A 19,057-nucleotide genomic window follows, 5' to 3' on the forward strand; every position below is an offset into this window, starting at 1 on the left:
AAAGCAGCTTTTTCTTGTAAGATGCACTTGCAGGGTAAAGCTATGAATGGCGTAGTTTGCTCATTTATTCTGAAGCTCACCCAGGCTTGGCTAAGAATGATGATATTGGATTGAAATTCATGGGATTAAAATTGTAGGAATTGGGTTTTCCCTTCTTTCTTCAGATGCCCCGGGTCCTGTTATTTATTCTGCAAGCAGAAAGCATAGAAACTCGCCAAAATTTCTGCCTAATTCTGAAAATTGGGATCTTTAGGAGCTGGGCTTCTAAGCAGAACACCAAAGGTGGCGAAAATCTGCGATAAATCACAAGAGAGCTGGCAAAGTTCAGCCTCATGTCTCTGCCCAGCTCTTCTGCCTCTCCTTCATCCCTCTGCTCCTCACCCGCGGTGTGCTGATGCTGCGGGCTCTGGTGATGCCCAGCTGAGTGCAGGAGGGCTCATGGCAGCAGGTGCGTGCCGTGGGGGAACCAGCACTGAGTACCTGCTGCTCACAGCACACAGCAGTGGAGAAGAACTTCCTTTAGGTGCCTGAATAGGGCTGCCTCACACCTTTCCTTCCCACCTTGATGTAGCAAGCTCATGTTTAAAGTTGCCCGGATAAAACCTGAGGGGCAAGCCCTGCTAACCTTTTACCAGCAAGTAGGGGGTTGTAATCTGAAGATCTGAGTGTTGAAAGGAGTATAAAACTAATGAGCAGTGATGCACTAGTGTTTTTTTTAAAAACAAACAAAAAAAAACAACCAGTCTGGTTAATTGGCTTCAGATAGCAGTAGTGATATTGTTCATTCTTTCCTAATGAAACTTGAACAGACCTTTAATAATGCCCTGGCTGCTCAGCAGTCACTTGTGCATCAGCAGCCATCCCTCTTGTGTTTTACAGCATCACAGAAGGGATTAAGTTAAGCTTGGAAAAAAAAGGGATACTTGCTCTGAAACAGAAATACTTGCACCTGGCATTTTTCAGGACCAGCTGTTACAATTTCAGCATCAATCAGGCATCAACCCAAACTGATGCTCAAAGCCGAACAAGTTTCTCAGTCTATTTTGCTATGTTTTTAAATGATCCTTCTAGGTGTAGGTACCCCAGCATATTAATTCTTAAGGATTTCCATGTTGTAGTAGCATGTAATCTGTGTTATAAACCGTTGTTTGGTGTTTTCTCAAAAGTCTCTTTTGGCTGTAAGTCTAAAGATGGCCATGCCTTGCACTGTGTGCTGCACTCGTCATATTTTCTTTAAATAAAACATTCCCTCATCTGGGTAAAACCAAAATAAAGTTCAACTTGTTACAGAAGCTCTGTCCTTACAGACTTGATTTTTTGCAAGACTTTGAGCATCCTGCTGTATACTTAAAGACCAGAGCTTAGGACCTTGTAAGGAACAACTTCAGTTCACTGGAAAAACTCTTGCTAGTGGTTTGGGTTTCCTTGCTTATCATTCTTAATGATGTCCTTTACAGTTTTCTGTGGAGTCATATGTTTAAGAAAGCTGCTTTTTTGGAATTGGTGACTTGTTAGCTCTGTCTGCACGTGCTGGGTCCCGTGGTAGTCGAGTCAGCACTTCTATAATGGGTTTAAGACAACTGTTCCTTTTCTTTCTGTAGGCTCATAGCTGGCAGCCCGGAATCAAAAACCCGTACCGTGGAGTGGTCATATGGCCTGTTCCTGAAAATGTTGAAATTACTGTGACGCTTTTTAAGGTATGTTTTTGAAGCATCATCTTTCCTATTTCGTAAGCAACTTAAAAAAAAAAAAAAAAAAATCATATTGGAAATATCATCTTATGTTCACAAAGGCCTAATGTTTGTGAGGTTAAGTCGTTAACTGCACAACCTTAGGTCCACAGCTTAAATCCAGGAGAGAAGGATGGTCTGTGCCCTGCCAAAGCTTGCTTTTGCAGTTTAGTTAACACATTAAATTATCCCATTGAGCTGCTTACAGCTAGTCGTTGGCACTGACTTTAGTACGTGTGTGAGTATGCACGTAGTACGTGTGCAAGTGCTTGGCAAAGGTTTAGTCTGGTTGGTTTTCTTTAAATACTATAAGCCAGAAGTCATCAAAGCACAAGCATTTCTAGACTTCCTTGTTCAGCTGCAGTGCAGTGACCCTATTTCTTACACTCCTGATTAGGGAACAGGATCCAGCTTCAAATTTCACAGTATTTGGTATGTCACACAAACGTCACACTACTTACCTTAGCTCAATCTTAAGAGTGGATTCAGAGTATTTGAGCAGTAAAGGGAATTTCAGGTTTTGCAGGGGATGTTTTTAAGGGGCTGCATTTATTCTATTAAAAGAAAAAGGTTGTGGCTGCAAAGCAATGAGAGAAATTGGTTGTTATGCTAGAATTTAATTCCCAAATATTGTTGGACAGAGTCCTTTCTGCATAAAGAAAAAATGCAGCTTTGGATGTGTGACAGCACAGGAGGTTGCCCAGGAGGCTGAGGGTTTTCTTCTGGGATTTTCATTCTGTTAGCTCTTTCTCATTCTTTTATCTAGTGTCTCCAGCTACATGTTGGCTGTCCTCATTTATAATTTACAGTTTAGGGCAGCAGTAACATTTTTTTCCAATTAGTAGTATTTATATGTCTGGTCTGGGGACTTCATCCCTGAAAAACTACTTAGAGGTAGCTTCTAGTTAGTCACTAAATTCACAAATGTGAATTTATTACTTGGTTCATTAAGCTTAAAAGGGCGGGGGGGTTCTCTCCTATATGTTTTTTTTGTCCTTGCACGGCCAATGAAAAGAAATTTCCTGGGCTGCTGGTGACGCTATCATAAATTTGTCTCTCTTTGTAGCAGACGCATCGTCTTCAGCTGAGGTTCAAAAGTTCACTAGCAAAAATTGTTTGCCTTTGCATGCTTCAAGGGCCTCTGCTTGGATTAAGACGTTTAAGACCATTAAGTGACCACGCTGCGTGTCTGTATAAGCTGAATATGGTTATGTAATGCGTTAGACGTTACTTAATATTTTTAACGTGTAAAGTGAAGTAGAAATATACACAATTATTGAACGTGTATGCAATAACGTGTTACGTGAAGAGTTAGACCTGAAGTTCCATTTGAGTGCAGTCGGGTGATGCAGTGGCTGTGCAATACAAGCGTCTCCCACCCTTCTGCAGTCCCACGCTGCCTTTTCATTCCTAGCTCTGGCGCTGAAGGGCTGCATGTTGTAGTGTGAGGCTGGCAGCAGGCAGCGAGGGGAGAGAAGGAGCCAGTGTCAGGTGTTACTACAGCCTGAACTCGCCCTGCACTGTGCCTCTCCAGACGGCTGTTTGCTGGACATCCTCCTCTCCTGCTCTCCCCAGAAACGAGTCTGTCTCTGTCCTGCCCATCACAAAGGTTGGTCTGGGAGGAGAGGAAGGAGCGTGAGAAACCCCAGAGGCTTTGTGTGCTGGTAATGGTACACACTGAGGGGAACGAGCACAAGTTTTGCTTGATCTCAATACTTTGATTATAAAAGAAGTGCCATAGTCTTAGGCAGCTCTTGCATAAATCTGCTCTAACAGCTCCTCAGGCTCCTCCAGCGAGAGTGCCTGTAAGTGCCCAAACCCCCTTTTTCTCTCTGTGAGGACACACAGGTGTGTTACAGAGCAGAGTCTCTTGAGCAGGCTGGGTAACGCACCAGAAGCACTTATCTCTGTGAGCACAGCAGCCTGCCTGGATGAATGGCCGCGAGTGAGGAATTATTGCAGGCAGCGTGGTGTCAGCACGGCTTATGCTGTGGCCGCTTGGCTCAGCGCTACGGCAGCACTTCGGCTCTAGTGTGGGCTCTGTCCTCACACCTGGAGGGCTGCTCTTTGTGCAGCTGGTATGTTCTGGGCAAAGACAGTCAAAAGGAAATAGCGATTTTCTGCAGGGTTGATGGATCGGCCAGCCAGTGCTGGAGGAGTGCAAAGAGAAGCATGTAATAGCAGACTGCATCAGCTGTTTTGGGAGCTGACTTCCAAGCCAGGTATTTATATCGTTTCCTCCTCTGGAAGGAGGGAGGCTAAAAGGAGCAGTAAAGCTCAGGAAAAGAGGTGGCTCACTTTGCAGTTCTGTAAAAGCCCCTTCAGGAGCCACTTCCCTGTGAAGAAGAGTGAGTGCTGAACATTTATCACTTCGCAATAACTGCACTTAACATGGCCTTGTTGTTTAACAAGCAGTAGCTGTCCCCTTTCGCTACAGCCTGAGAAGCTAAGGCAAGCTGCTGGCTCCACGTCCAGGCTGGCGGAGCCTCCTGATGGGAGCAGGTTGCTCCGACAGAGCTTTGTAGCAATCACAGATAACAAGTTAGCACGGTGGTGCTGTTTGAAATGGAAGTGCAGGGACGGGAAAGAGCAGACTCCAAAATAGACAGCTACGTGTTTGGGGAAATGATTCACACAGTAGTGGCTGTGCATTTGTAAGTGGCTGTTGAAACGTGTTGCTGGTGGGATTAGGAGATAAAGTTGAGGTTTCAAGTGCTGATGAGAATGTTAAGAATATCCTCTTCAGTAGTCACCTGTGGACACTTGAGAGCTGGCTAGTGAAGTGATTGTGATGGGTCAGCAGACAAGATACTTGGCATTATCTGCACATCCCTATTTTGGGTGTTAGCTTGTTGCCAACCGTGTATCTGTAATTCAAGCAGAGCAAGTATTGAAGAGACAATAACCTTCATTTTGAAAATTTTCACTTCAAATAAATAAACTTTTTCCTTTCCCTTAAGTTTGGATTGCTGGTAAAACTTTAGAATGCTCTGGAGTCATGTAGGGAAAAAGCATCAAATGGATGTACTGATTCAGCCTCCCCTAGCTAGCTCTAGCTCCCGTCCAGCCAGCCAGCTGAAGTGCTAATTACATAAAAAATTCCACTTGTTCTGAAAATGTCCCTGCTTTCTCTGCTGCGCTGTACGTTGCTGTTTGGTTATGCCTTAGATTTCCCAACCAAAACGGGAAGAAAGAGGCACTGTTAAAGAACAAACCTATTGTGCATTTTAAGTCCATGATTTGTAGTGCTTTCATAGAAAGATCCCCAAATGCCAGAAAAGCTCACTGAATTCACATTTTTCATTGTTGCCATGGTAGCACTCCAGAAGTTCATTTTTAGAGTCCCTGCATAAGCAAGGTTTAACTGTCGTATGTGAAACCATATATATTTGCTTGTGTTCTTATGTACAAACACACACCTATATTACCTTAGAGAGATTTTAAATGAGATTTTTTTTTCTGCCTCAGGTGAGGCCAATGCTTTTAGCAAAGCCAAGTGAATGTCGATTGCACCATGAGGATTTAAATTGCAAGGTCATTATTTTCTAGCTTAAAAGCCAAGTGAGCTTCCCAAGCTAATATGTTTGTTCATTGAGAGTAAGCGTGGACTTTGCTTCACTGGGTTACAAAAAGCACTCGTTCTGTCAGTAATACACATGGTTTGTCACACCAGTGCGCTGTTGCAACAGCAGGGAAGATCACCAGCTCTTCGTTTCAAAGTTGGGAAGAAAGACGCTTTAAAAGGCAGAGTAAAATAAGAATAAAATAGACATCGGAAGGAGACTTGTAGTAGTCAAAAGTATTCCCATCCCCACATACGTCTCTGAATAAATCACGAGAGGTTAGTAGATGAAGTTAGCAGTGCCAGGTAATCCAGAGATGCCAGCCCCATCCCACAGTGGTGGAGCTGTTGTCAGCTTCTGGGCTGTTCCTGAAATCCCACCTTTCCCCAGCAATCTGAAGGGGGTGGTGTGTGTCTTGTGGCTTGCAGTCCTCGAGGAGTTTGCTGTACAGATCACCTCCTGCAGTTTTGGGGGGCCGTGGGACAGCTGGAAGAGGGAAAAGTAGGTTCACTGAGGCAGAAGGGCAAATGTATCAGGGGGGAATTCTGTAACTTTGGCTTTGTTTGAGGCTGAATATATATATATATTATATATATATATATATATATATATATATGCATGTAGAGAGAAACTTAAGTTTATAACTTCAGATATTAAAAAATAAGGACAGCTGACTAGTATGCATGTCATCAGTTATTCTCAGAAACAAGCTGTAATGCATGTGATATATTTTGTTTGTGAAACACCCTAGTATTTTCTACTCCGAGATTAACAGGCAGCCCACTAGCTTTCTACAGATCTAGACGTCCCGTAGTACCGCGCAGGACAGTCATTTTTCAGCTGACACGTGGTACACAGTTTCTTTGTCATAATCAAAATCTAACTGAAAAAGCTGCTTCTCCTCCTTGGTGGCTTTTTTTCCATCAAGTTGATAGATTTGTTATACATCACACTCAAATTCACGTAATTTACCTTGCTATAAACTAATGCCTTTATTTCACTAGCGTTACCTTCCAACATAGCCAGTCTTTCTTAAGAGAAAAAAGCCTTCAGTAACACCATTCCCTAGAAGTGAAGAGTGAAGCCCAGGTTCAGAAGATACTTGTTTCAGCTCAGGAGAGACCAGTGGTTTCACCTGACTCCTGGGAGGTTAATCCATAAGAGAAGAAACAGCCACATAGACAAGATAAGATGTTGTGTATCAGGTATAAAAGTCAAGCTCAGGGATGTGAGAAGTGCAAAATTCCATTTGCATACTAAATTTAATACCAGGGTTAGTGTGGGCGCTAACTGTAAAACTGGAGTTAAAAGAAAAAGTCAGCCTTGTTGTCTTTCTAGTCCAGAGGCTGTACAGGCAAGTGTGAGCTTGGAGTAGCAATGCACAGGGACAGGTCTGCTTGGTGCTCGCTGCCTTCTGGAAGCTCAGCTGAACAGAAGCTGACCAGAGCTGTGTGCGATGTTTTTAGGCTAATCAGGCCTCTGCAAACAACATTGGAAGTGACAAGAATTGGGTCAAATTTTGAGGCTTCTGCAGTTTCAAACAGTCAACTACAACCACTGAAGACAGATGTTGGTGTACCCAGAGCATCTGCTGGAGGTCACTGGCAGAGGAAGATCAAACCCCGTCATCGCTTGATCTGATTCAGCATGACAGGCCTTAAGTCTTTTTATTCCCCCAGAAGAAAGACCGAAGATTAAGGCTGGTATGAAGTGATATAATTGAAAGACAAGCTTCAAAAGCCAGGAAAGCTTAGGGAGGAGGCATGGGGAAGGAAGGAGGAATGCAGCAGATGGTAAGTCTGAAGATTTTCCCCACCTGCTCTGGCTGCTGCTTAGGAGGAGCAGCAGTCCCTTGTTTGCCAATACCTTTCTTTCATTTCCGTTATGAGAGGAGCAGCAATAACTGTGAAGATAGCTTTTAAACTATTACTGGAGATGGGTAAACTTCGCTCAGTCTTCTGAAACCACTTCCTACCCTGTAGAAAGCATCTCCTTCTCGGCAAAGCCCCTTGAAGAATGGGCTGGTGATGACCTGGTAAAAAACCAGGAAAAATGGGATGCACAAATGTCTTGTTGCTTTCCTTTCGCCCTAGCACAGAAGGACCGGCTGTTTTATGGCAGTTGGTGCGTGGATGGGCAGAATAGAGGGTGCAGAAGGAGGCTGATGGGTGGGATTGCAGAGGAAGGTTTCTGGGACTGAGTTGAGGGTCAGCGTACCTCTAGGAAGGTAGTTGAGAGTTCCCAGGTAAGCACGATATGGCTAGGCTTCAGCTGGTGGACCCAAATGCTCCACTGACTTTGAGAAGGGAGTGGGGAACATGGTTATCTGAGGATATCTAATGGGTATCTCACTGTAGGAGAGCTGTAAGGTGATCTTCTCTCCTTTGCACAGTTCCCTACTCTTGGCTTCCCACCCAAGCATCGCTTTTGAGCGCTAAGATCATCTGCTTGCCAGAGCAAAGAAAAAGGAAGGGCTGAGGGGGAAGAAGGCTCCAAAACTTAGTTGAAGATGCCAAAAAAGAGCATCATACTGAGAGGTTAATGTGTGTGGAAAGAAAAACAAGAAAACGAGCCCCATTTCTTGATACTGAGAATGATGATTTAAAAAAATAATAATAATGAGAAGAAATGACGAGTCTTCTAATCCATTCACCCAAAGACAGTTTTCAATTCGAGGTAAAAGTGCAATAAATCTTGGATGGAGTGTAGCTCTGCTTCTGCAAGAGATTGTTAGAGAACTATCCGTTTGGCTCTTGCCTCCTCATGCTCCTTCTGTGTTAGTAAGGTGGCGATGGTATTGAGGCAGTTTCAGCCTGAGAAGAATATTACACTGTTTGTTTCTTGAGCTTTTTAGGTAATTTTCATTAGCATTTGCTTTCAGAAGGGAGCAGGGGAGTGAGGTCTGTCTGTAACTCTTGTCATCAGGTGTTTCCAGCAGCACGTTTTCAGTGATGAGCTGCATCTGCTTGCAGGTGAGGTGGGGTTTTGTGTGCTGTGTTATCTGGGAGGACTTTCACATGGTGAAAACTTGAAAGGCTGTAATAGTTGTTACTACTAGGGTGATTCTTTGCACAGCAGTGCTATTTTTCCTAGGAAGTAGTCAGCTGTACAGCCCTCAAATGATAGTTTGCTGCATTCATCACTTGAGTTTTGTGTGGGAGCTGAATAAAGAGTTAGGGGTTAGCCATGCAATAATGAGGGAAGTACGTGCTGTTATGCTTTTTACTGGTATTTACCCTCTGCAAATCCAAAATAAGCCAAAGAATTAGGCAGATTGATAAAGGCATCGTTTTTATAGAGACCACACATGGAAGTGTTAGCCCGAAGGGTGGAATGGTGGTTGCAATAGAAACTATTGTAGGGTTAATTATAGAAATATCTGCTAATGCTGACCACATAATCGAGTTGTAAATTAGCTAGAAATAGGACAATGTGTGCTGCTCCCTGGATTTCTCCTAAAAGCATTTTAGTGAGAAGAGTGAAGCTGCTTACTTGTCTATTGCAACTAAATGCCAAGGCTGATCTGTATAAGCTTATTTGGGGCTTTATGTTTCTGAGTCATTTTAAGACTAACAAGAAATGTGGCTCTTTAATAACAAAGAACATATTTATGTTTAAATCTGAAATACCTTACATGTACACAAAGTGTCCAAGTCTTAGCATGCTTCATGCCAGCTGGATTTTTGGTTGTTCGTTAGAGAAGCCCTTGAAATTTTTCACTTTTCTTTTTTGTTCTGTGTAATTGGTATCTGGGGGTAATAGACTGGATTTAACTTTCTTGAGGTGTTCGCTTCTCTGTAAAGTGCATGCTAGCATGTTAAACAGTGAGAAGTCTCTTTGATATACAGTATGATTTTGCTCTATCAGACTATCAAAAGTGTACAGCAGAGCACCTGATTCTGTGGCCTTCAGAGGTCGGAATCAGCATTGGTGCCATCAATAGAAGGGCTTAGTTTTTCTTTATAGATTGTCGTCTTGCATGGACAAAATAACAAGTGCTTGGTTTGTTACGCAGGATAAAATACCAGGCCCTGAGTTTGCAAGGAGTTTTATGGAAACCTGCAAGCTTAATAGGTTTTGGAAGTTATGAAGAAAATTGAGCAAGATGAACTCTTTAAGAGTTTAGTCACATATTAAGGAGTAGCATATTAAACCTGAAGTGATTAATGATCCTATTAAATCTCATTATGTCGTTTTATGCTGTATCAGAGGAAGCAATTAAACAAAAAGGTAGTTGCCCCAGGTTAACTTGTGAAAATGATAAGTATTTAATAGCTGGATTACAGAAAATGATATCGTTGGAATTGATGTGAGATACAGCAAAGCAGCAGGTAGCGTGTTCTTTATTTACATAATGCAGAACTGCACAAAGCTGATTAACGTGATGGATGTATGATTACATAATCTGATATTTACAAGTGTGTTAATTGGAACATGGAGATACCTAGGTATCTTATTGTATGTATCTAGCTGCCCTTCTGTCTTTAAGGCTAGTGGTACAGTATGTTTTTACACTCATTTGTAGTATTCAAATTACTCCGATTTTTAAAAATCTATTGAGATTTATTCATATAGCAAAAGAAATCATATCAGATTTTGATATCAATTTCTAGTACCATGGTTTTTATTGAAACTGCATGCCATTGCTGGAGCAGTACGTTTAAAAATGCGTATTGCGCGTGACACCTGTGGATGTGGCTGTTAAATACGCAGCTAATGCTGGTGCCCAAGGCTGAATTAACCCTGTGTGGTTGATGCCCAGTGGCACTGCTGCTGCGTGAAGAGCCGGTGTTTTACAGGGGCTGCACCCAGCAGCAAACTTTCTTTGCTGGATTTTGTTGGAAGCACTGCGCTGGAAGAGATGAGGTGATAGATGTCCTCTTGGATTTTATTGTAGTTCAGTTGAAGAGGAGGCGTATTTAAGAGCACTCTTTTCCAACTATTTTGAGTGCTGGAGGGAGAAAATAACTGTTCTTTTCTGGAGCTGCTTATGCTGTAAACTTCCTGTTTTCTAAATTTTTTGTGTGTTTGATGAGAGCTAGTTAAAGAGCATTATTTCTCGTACTGGGTTACAGTCCCTGTAATGACTGCATGTCAGACTTGAAGGCAAAACTAGGGTTAACTTGCTAGTTAAAGCAAAGACCCGAATAAGGTGATACTCAGATAAGGCTGTGATGATTGAACGTGAGACTTGTAGTGTCCTGGGAGGGAAGGAGGGAGGGCACCGCTGCAGATACACAAGGCAGAAGCAAAATCTCTCGATCCATTGTCTTAATTTACAGCAGCAAGACAGAATTAATGTAGTGTCATCAATGGACTTCAGGCAGAAGCATGAAAACTCTGGGGGTACTGAGGGATCTCACCGAGTGTGATGAAGGCAGTTATAGGGGAGTGATGTTTATCTGCAATTATCTAAAGCATGCAAGTGTCAGAGGCAAATGAATAGTTGAGGGGTTTCCTGTAACCAGACATAATGGGATAAAATTGAGGTATAGCAAAATGAGTCTTCCTGTTAGGAAGAAAGGCTAAAGTTACGTTCCTTGCAAGAGAACATTACTTTGTTATAGCTGCTCAGAAGTACGACTGGATGATAAATTAATGACGTTAAAATATATACATATTTCTTAAGGTAAGATCCTTGATAAAGGCATGAAGGGGATGACTTACATTTTCTGACATTATCTTGATTTCAGACAACACGATCTAGACTACACCACTGCACTGAGAGCTCGTGAAATTGGAAATAAATGCCAAATCTGTGAAACTCATTATTTGTCTTCCTGTTGGTGAAAACGGTTGTTGTTCCTTGAGTGTAATGTAATAGAAACATTGTGAAGGAAGGACAGGTGTCTAAGTAATCTGCAGTGAAGCGCAGTGCTCAGCTGAAGCTGTGGCTCTGGATCTCCTCCGCTCATGCTTTGAGCACAAGGTGGTGGGGACAATGGTTTGGATGCTTGCTGTAGGTGGGTGCCTTCTCAGGCCAGGGAGGAGCAGCACTTTCCTCCACAGTTCTCTGTGAGATGTGGATGTGTTGTACTTATTGGAAGGTGGAATGTAAGAATTCAAGTGACATTTGTTTATTCTTTGCCTGGGATGAAAGGAAATAAAATTACGGGCATATGTCAGAAGAAACCTCGTGTGTGTATCCGTAGGAGGCTTTATTAAATCTTTGGCAGTTTTACACCAACTTGTTTGTCATCTCCTTGACATCTGTTGAAACCTACCTCCTAGCTGAAATATTTCCCTCCATCATCTTCAGCGGGTAAAAATATTTCTGAGTGTATAAAAATCTTGGCTGAATTTCTCTCTGTGGCACCCTGGATTATTTTTAGACTTAAGTTCTCTGGTTTGTTTTTCTAGGATCCCCACGCTGAAGAGTTTGAAGACAAAGAATGGACGTTTGTCATAGAGAATGTAAGCTGGAATGTTATGTTTTTTTTATACATGTGAGACAATAATTAATAAAGAAAAGGTGTCCAAATGCTGGAAGAGGCTTGAGTAAAATTTGGGCTGCTGAGACACGGTAAAACCTTGTTCCACAGTAATGAAGGCTTATTAAAATGCCCATTCTTACGTCCTGGTTAAGTATAGGTAAGTGGGGTAGGGTACTGCACTGCTTAAATTCTCTCCCTGTAAGCATCAGTCGTCTTTGCATTATTTTGTGTGAGCACTGGAGTAAACAAGTTAGAGCTGGGTTATGACTCATGGTTTTATGGGTTATGACACATTATTTTTCTATGAGCTGGGGAGTGAACAAGTCCGAGCTGGGCTGTGACATCTGTACATCTCGCTCTGCAGTGCACCCTTCTCTGTTTTGAATGCCACTTGGGAAGTTTTGTCATCTGCGTTTTATAACGCAGGGTGGAGAGGTGGGACTAGCAGTGGTTTTATTAGAAAAGAACAAGAGAAGCATGACGTGCCTGTGCTCTCCTGGATCCCTGTCTTGCATGGGGCTGCATGAGGGCTGCAGTGTGTGCCCAGCAAAACCCAAAAAGGTGGTTCCTGTGAAGCTCAGCCTAGAGGAGCCGTGAGCTCCCACAGCTTCCCATAGAGCCGAGCTCCTGAGCGCTGTGCAAACAACAGGCTTTGCCAAATGGCAGGGCTTAATGTTATGTGGAGCAAATGCTTCGTGAGCTCCTTTTTTCTGTTCTGTCCTCCACGTTGGACTGCAACCCCAACTTTGTCTCATTAATATAGTTTCATTCTGGTCTGTTTCTCAGTAACTCGATTTAGTTTTTATTTTTGTAGCTTTAAAAAATGCTCGTATACCAAGTTGCAGTAATGTCACAGTTGGAGCACTGAGGTATGCAAAAGCAATGGAATTTGCCTGTTACAGTTATTTTTGCCTTAAAAAAAAAAAAAGCTGCTTTTTCTTTCTTTTGATATCAGAAGTGATTTGTGTGTTGAAAGCAAAGGTTTATTCTGATTGCCAGTGACCGATCATTTAAAAGGGCTGACAGCCAAGTGCAATTTATACTTTGCTTTTAAATGTCATGTTTCTATTTTCATTGATGGGACTTGGGAACACAAAACACAGTTTAGTTACTGCTTCCTGGAGTTTCCTTTTCTATCTCACTTAGTTTATTTTAATCAGGGAAGTCTCCATCACCAATTGTCACTGTACAAGTTGCGCTGGATAAAACAATGTCAGTATATGTCTCAGCCAACCCCTCTGGGTATAGCTGGATTTCCTGTGACGTTGCAGCAGACTTTTCAGAAGTTTATAGCACACATATAGACTTCATGTTCCTTAATAGCACATGGCTTTTTCATATGTTGTTGGATGATGTCTAGAGGTGGCAGCAAGACGTCTGATGCATGCCGTTCTCACTTTGTGCCTCAAATCTTCGCTGAGCTGCAGTAACACTTGCAAGGTGGGAGGTTTTGCTTGGGTTGCTGTGCCCCAAAACACACAGCCTCTGACAAAGCAGATGGAAATGGTTCCAGTAGGTATCAGTTACGGAGCAGTCTTTTGTTATGTGCGGGCTTGTTCTTTACAACCACAGTTATGCCATTAGTTCATCCCATGAGAACTGCCAAATGTTTGCTGGTAGATGCTTATTGTTGGATTAGAGCAGTTAATCTAAACAGCACTGAGAAATACTCAGTTTATTAAATAGCATTACTGCAGAAATTGAGACCTTAAGCAACAATAAAACTGGTTGCTTTTGGTCCCTCTGCCCCCCCTACAGAAAGCTGTAGATACTGCCAACAAAATCTGCTCTGCAAATATACTTGAAATTATGGAGAAACTTTTTTCCAAGAGTAACAGCTCCACTTAGTGGTGGATGAAAATACGTTCATCTGTTGCAGCAAGTAACGTCTGATTCAATGGCTGGTTGACGTTTCAGAGCACAAAACATCTGCTTGTTCAACATTTGGGAACTGAGAGACTGGAGGTTAATCTTCCTGCTTCCTAAACTGTTGATTTACTAATTTTGGGCTTAATGTAATATTTTTCTGGTTTTAAAGAAAAATATTTGTCACTGAATTGGGAAAGGACAGGTTACCTTTGGGCAGGGTACGTTTACAGTCCTTTGGGAGCCTTTCCTTTTTGTCCAAATACGTTCTCTGCCCTCAGAGTCTGCAGGGCTTCCCTTCCTTTTTAGTTAGCAACACTGAGAATGCAGGATGCTAAACATTTAGGGATGTTCTTCCATTATGAAGCAATTTGAACCCTGCTAAGATATTTATTTTGAACTCTGCTGAAATACTTATTTTGAGGTTTTTATTATTATTATTAAAAGTTAGCATCCAAAATCATTTTGTAATGCTTCTTCAGCATGCCTGAGCAAGGATTAGCTAACAGATATGTGGCTTAAGTTTGAGGTCTCTGTTTGCAGACACTGTCAAATTCAGAACAGGATCAGTCTAGACTTCCAGGTGAAGTTTTAATAGCAGTGAGATGTGGTGATTTGTTCAAGATCATCATGCTGTAAATGAAAATGAGGCAGGGCATTTATGGTTTTTAGTTATTTTGTTCTTTTAGTCTTGCAAATACATTTATCTTCTGATTTTTTAAACTATTTTTAACACATTGGCTGCTCTGTATTTGCATGCTAGTAAGTGAACCTTTGTCATCTACTGAATGTCTAATCCATAAATACTTTGTTCATAGCATGGTTTGTTAATATCTACGTGTCAATATTCTTTTTCCCTAGGTCTCTTCCATGTTTTTCTCTCCTTCACAGCTGCGTTCTTTGTATATTCACTGTGAGCTTTCCTGTCTCAGATTCCATCTTTGTTTAGCCAAACTCTTTGGTTATCTGACTCTTCTTCATGAGATAGTTAAGTTATCTTGGGTTTGTTACTCTTCTGAATAATCATATTGGATCTTCATATTGGTTGTTGCAAGACGGAGAGCGAGAAGTTCATAGCTGAGTAAGACTCCTTCATCCTGTGACGAGGTAAAAGGCTTTCAAACTCTTACAGATCGGCATGAGTTTATTCAGTGGGCAGGAGCTACTTGCTTTTCATTTAAAAATCTAGTAAGTGATTTTCTCTGTCATTACTCCGAAGGGTAATTTGAGCATATGCTGTTTCCACTCTGACTTTAAACTGGTCCTAATATGTTGAAGTTTTTTGACTTCAACAAGAAGTCAACAAGACTTTTTTTTGACTTCAACAAGAACTTTGTCTAAAATAAAGGTAGCTCAAGTCATGGAAAAATGTCATTTTATTTCCTAGCATGCCCAAAGCTTCACTTTGCAAGGGGTATAGGAAAGGATGCAAGCACATGCACTGAGGATGGACTCACATTTACCTGCTTGCTGACGGCCTTGGAGACCGATCCCTTCTACATTCTTAAATGGAATTGAAAAGCTCATAGGAATTTTTCAGTGGGTAAAGATTTGGTCTATGAAACAACTTTTCCAGTTTTCTGTTTTGCAGATGAATGGAGAAAAATGTCCCACCATTTTTTTGTTTGTTTTTGAAGCTTTTTTCCTAGACTTGCCTAGGCTTGGGCTGGAGGCAGCTTTACTCAGTCTGTCCTGCAGCGTCATTCCAGACAAACACTTGGCTAAACTGTTTCTTAAAAGCTTTTTAAGATGGTATCGCTGCAGCATCTCCAGGCAGCACATTTCGATGCTTCATTGCCCTCACTGCTGGGAATCCGTTGATGCGGTTTTGGGTCGCTATTTCTTGCCTTACCCATTACGGATATGGAGAACAGATTCTGCTTTCTGCGCGTCTGGAAGCTCCCTTTCGTTATTCTTGCTTCTGACTAATCACCCACAATGATGTGATAGTGGTTACACATGGGATTTTGTTTCCCTTCATCGCATTAGCAGATCATTAGCATTGTCTTTTAAAGGACCATGTGTGTAGGTGAGTGTTCAGCATCCTTCTCTGCTTGCGCTGCCCATGGCTTCCAGGGACCAGCACCCAGCTCTGCCTGCACACCGTCACCTGTGAGGCAAAGCATTGCCCCAAATTTCCAGGCTGTTCGTGTACTGAGGTCTTGGGAGCTGAACGCAGTTGCACACCTATCCTTTCTAGAGATTTTTTCCAGTATTTCTGACATCCTGTTTTAGGCCGCTGTTTTCTGATAGTGCCTTTTTAAATATCTAGTTAGTGAATGGTGAAGAAAAACCCCTGCCTTACTAAAAACGTTTCCTTGTTTTAGATGCCAGCCTTTCAAGTTTGACAGTGTTTGTAAGATCTCAGGAGTGTATCATTCTGTGAGACACATTCCTGCTTCTGGTTATTTTTTCTCCCTTGACCAATAACAATATTTTAAGTGGTTTCTCCAGGAAAATGTCCAAGAAAGCTGCTGCAGTGGGAAAACAGATGTTTTAGAGTTTTCCGTTCAAGTAGCCCACAGCAAACAGTTATGAAGAATAATAAACTTAAGCTGGAAGATGAGTTTTCTTTCTGTCCACTGCTCTTCTTTAGCTTTAGGAGCCCTAACCCGCCATGGCTTCTGAACCATCCTCAGCTCAAATGTGAGCAAAGCCTCAAAATGAAAGAAACGTTATAAAAAAGTTACAGAAAATTTAACATGATCTAGTTTCATTTTATTAGAACAAGTGCTCTGTTATGTTTTCTTTCTCCAGAAATTCTGTACTGTGATAGCTTTTGATTAATTTTCATTTTGAATGCCCTAAAGCATCTTACATCATTCACAGGTTCGGAGAGATTACTTCCTGTCCTAAAATGCCCATCCATTAGTTTTAGATATGACAACACAAATAAAGATGATAAATAATGTGAAAGTAATAGGAAAGAGGGCAGGTGGACAGAGTGTAGAAATGAGCTTGTTCCTGGGATTAAAGGTGACTGATTTTAAATGCAATACAATAAAATGAGGTATTAGGAAGACAGGAGCTTCCATCAGATGCAGCTTTGAATGTGTTATTTTCTAAATGAGGCTTTTCAAGAAATACCAGCTCATCTGAATTTGTGGAGTAATTAGCCCACAATTTTGGTAAAATCAGACTTTTAGACTGGGTGTTTAATTCCCTTCAATGATACCAGTGTTGCTACAGTAACTTCACAAGAGCAAGTTCTGCTTTACATTGGAATAAAAGCATGAGGCTAGATGTCAAAAACTTCACACCTGTTTCTGGAAATAAATGCTGGGAGGTGAATACCAGTGTAGTGTACTGAATTGAAATTCTGAGTACTGTCAGCTCCATTTGCAAAAAGAACCTGGGGAAAAACAGACTGGCATGTGGAATAAGACGGTTCTTCGTTTGCTGATCAGTTGCTGTATCAGAATTTATTTCAAAATCTTGGCTATCGCTTCTAGTGCATCTTTGTGGCACGTGGGAGCTTAAGTCTAAATTGGCTATTTGATTTATTTAAAAAAAAAAAAGTAATCAAAAAAGCTATATCACTCATTTTGTATTTTCTGCTTGAAATAAATTTTTGGCTTAAAATAAGAAACAACGAGGTTAGCCTTTTTCTGAATTAAATGTCTGCCTTTAATACATTTAGAATAGGAAGCTTGTGGTTCAGACATGCTTTCCTGGTCCTTTAATTCCACTGTCATATTCTGCTGTATGTGATTATGTGAACTGTGACTGTCTGTGTAAATTAGGCTGGGTATTCTGGTCTAGATATAGCTGGGAATTAAATGCTGCTTTGTCAGCCATCTCACACTTGCTCTGCTTTAAATTTAATAGAGAATCAGAAAACTTGTTTTGCTTTTTGTTTTTGGTTACATTAAATAATAGCACTTTGTTCTAGTCCAGGAATCTCCAAGATTAGGGTTTTGGAGCAAAAGTTGCAGGAATCTTTGTCTTGATCGGCTGGTGGTCTGTTTATGGGGAAGCAGGGCAGGAGACCTTGCAGACCTGATCCAGCATCTTTCATAACAAATCAATATCACTCATCCAGACTACATGGTAGCCTGTGTAAGCAATTGTAACTAAAAGCCAGGATCTGCAAGGAGCAGGAGACGGGCCTGTGCAGCAAGTGACTGCTCCTGGTGTAGAACAGATGTCCTGGAGCAGAGGAGTCTCCTGTCCATCAGCACTGACCCAGGAGGTATCGAAAGCCGCTGTCGAATAGTCGGCATCTTCTGTGAAAATTACAGAAGGCAAAGGATGCACCCTTCACAAATACGAGTTCTGCTGGAGAACTTAAGCACCAAATGCTGTAGGACAGTTGCATTTAGTGTTAGGTGAGCAAGATGTGAAGACTGGGCTGTTCGAGGGAGGTGCCCCCCTATGAAAGGCAGAGCATATGGAGAGGAGACACAATCGTGCTGGTTGCGAGGGCAAGTGCTGCAAAAGCTTCCCCTAAAAGCTCCGTCAGCTCATGGCAGTTCTGACCCACAGCAGCCCCTGGATCTCACTCTTTTCTCCTGTTTTTTTTTTTTTCACAAATAATTCTGGAAGTTTTCTGTTGTTACTTGATCCTTATCACATGAAATGTGCTGCCTAAACTGTCCTTCAAATAATAATATTTCTGATGCAACGTTAATAACTGCGCTAAGTGGAACTGTATGGAACGTATTTGCCTACAGATTATACAGCAATTTGGAGAACTATATTACAGCTTTTCAATTTAAAATTTTCTAGAAAAGACAGTTATCTCATTTTCTGATCTTCATGCTACACTTACACTAGAGGGTCTCACAAATGGAAGATGGAGACAGGAGGGTGCAGGGAGTGGTACGGAACAGCCCAGGCATCACGCGCTCCGTTTGTAAGCTCTGTAAGTGCTGTACACCATAACATTTACAACGGAATGAGTTTGACGACATATAAATTATATGATTATTATTGATTCACAGTAGTAAAGTACAACTGTTTTCTGAATTGCTAGAACCATTTTGTTTAGGGTTTTTTGGCTTTATTTCCTTGCTAGAAGTACGTGTCTCCTGTAGATGTGTGTACTGTGCCAGACAACTGATCGGGGTTGCTACCAGTGGTATTCTTTGCCAGCTGGAGGGAGGAAGCTGATAAACAAAGCAGACAGCTTTGGAAACGAACCCCTAATACTACATTAAGCATGTTTAAAACCAGCAGTGTGTTTCAGCCACTCTTAGCATATGTTTATTCATAGAAAATCAGCAGTAAAATAGACTTGCCAGCTCACACAGAGTCTGCATGAGGTCTTTTCTCTTTCAGACATCAAATACAGAATGGTGTCTTGGTAATTGTTTTACAGTGGGGTTCTTAATCATACTCCAGACATAAGCTGAGCTGACCAACTTGCCTTTTAATAGAAAAGTATTTGCTTTTAAGCTTGTTCAGCTTGCCACTTTTTTTCTGCTTTTATGTGTTCGAGTGTGTTTTCACATTTACATATAGT

General features: G+C 41.6%; 1 protein-coding gene across 13 annotated transcripts in view; it reads left to right on the top strand.

The window, feature by feature from the left end:
* The window catches only part of EHBP1 (EH domain binding protein 1), a 213,493-nt gene that overhangs the window by 37,968 nt on the left and 156,468 nt on the right, over positions 1-19,057 (top strand). For 11 of the 13 annotated variants that reach the window (XM_035553095.2, XM_035553088.2, XM_035553094.2 and 8 more), the window contains exons 4-5: positions 1,602-1,697; positions 11,654-11,707. In XM_035553095.2, coding sequence (XP_035408988.1) covers positions 1,602-1,697; positions 11,654-11,707 — 150 coding nt within the window. The remainder of the gene's footprint in view (positions 1-1,601; positions 1,698-11,653; positions 11,708-19,057) is intronic. The other 2 variants (XM_050709408.1, XM_050709407.1) reach the window with 1 other exon arrangement.

Source organism: Cygnus atratus, chromosome 3 (genome assembly GCF_013377495.2).
Source record: "Cygnus atratus isolate AKBS03 ecotype Queensland, Australia chromosome 3, CAtr_DNAZoo_HiC_assembly, whole genome shotgun sequence".
Lineage (NCBI taxonomy): Eukaryota > Metazoa > Chordata > Aves > Anseriformes > Anatidae > Cygnus > Cygnus atratus.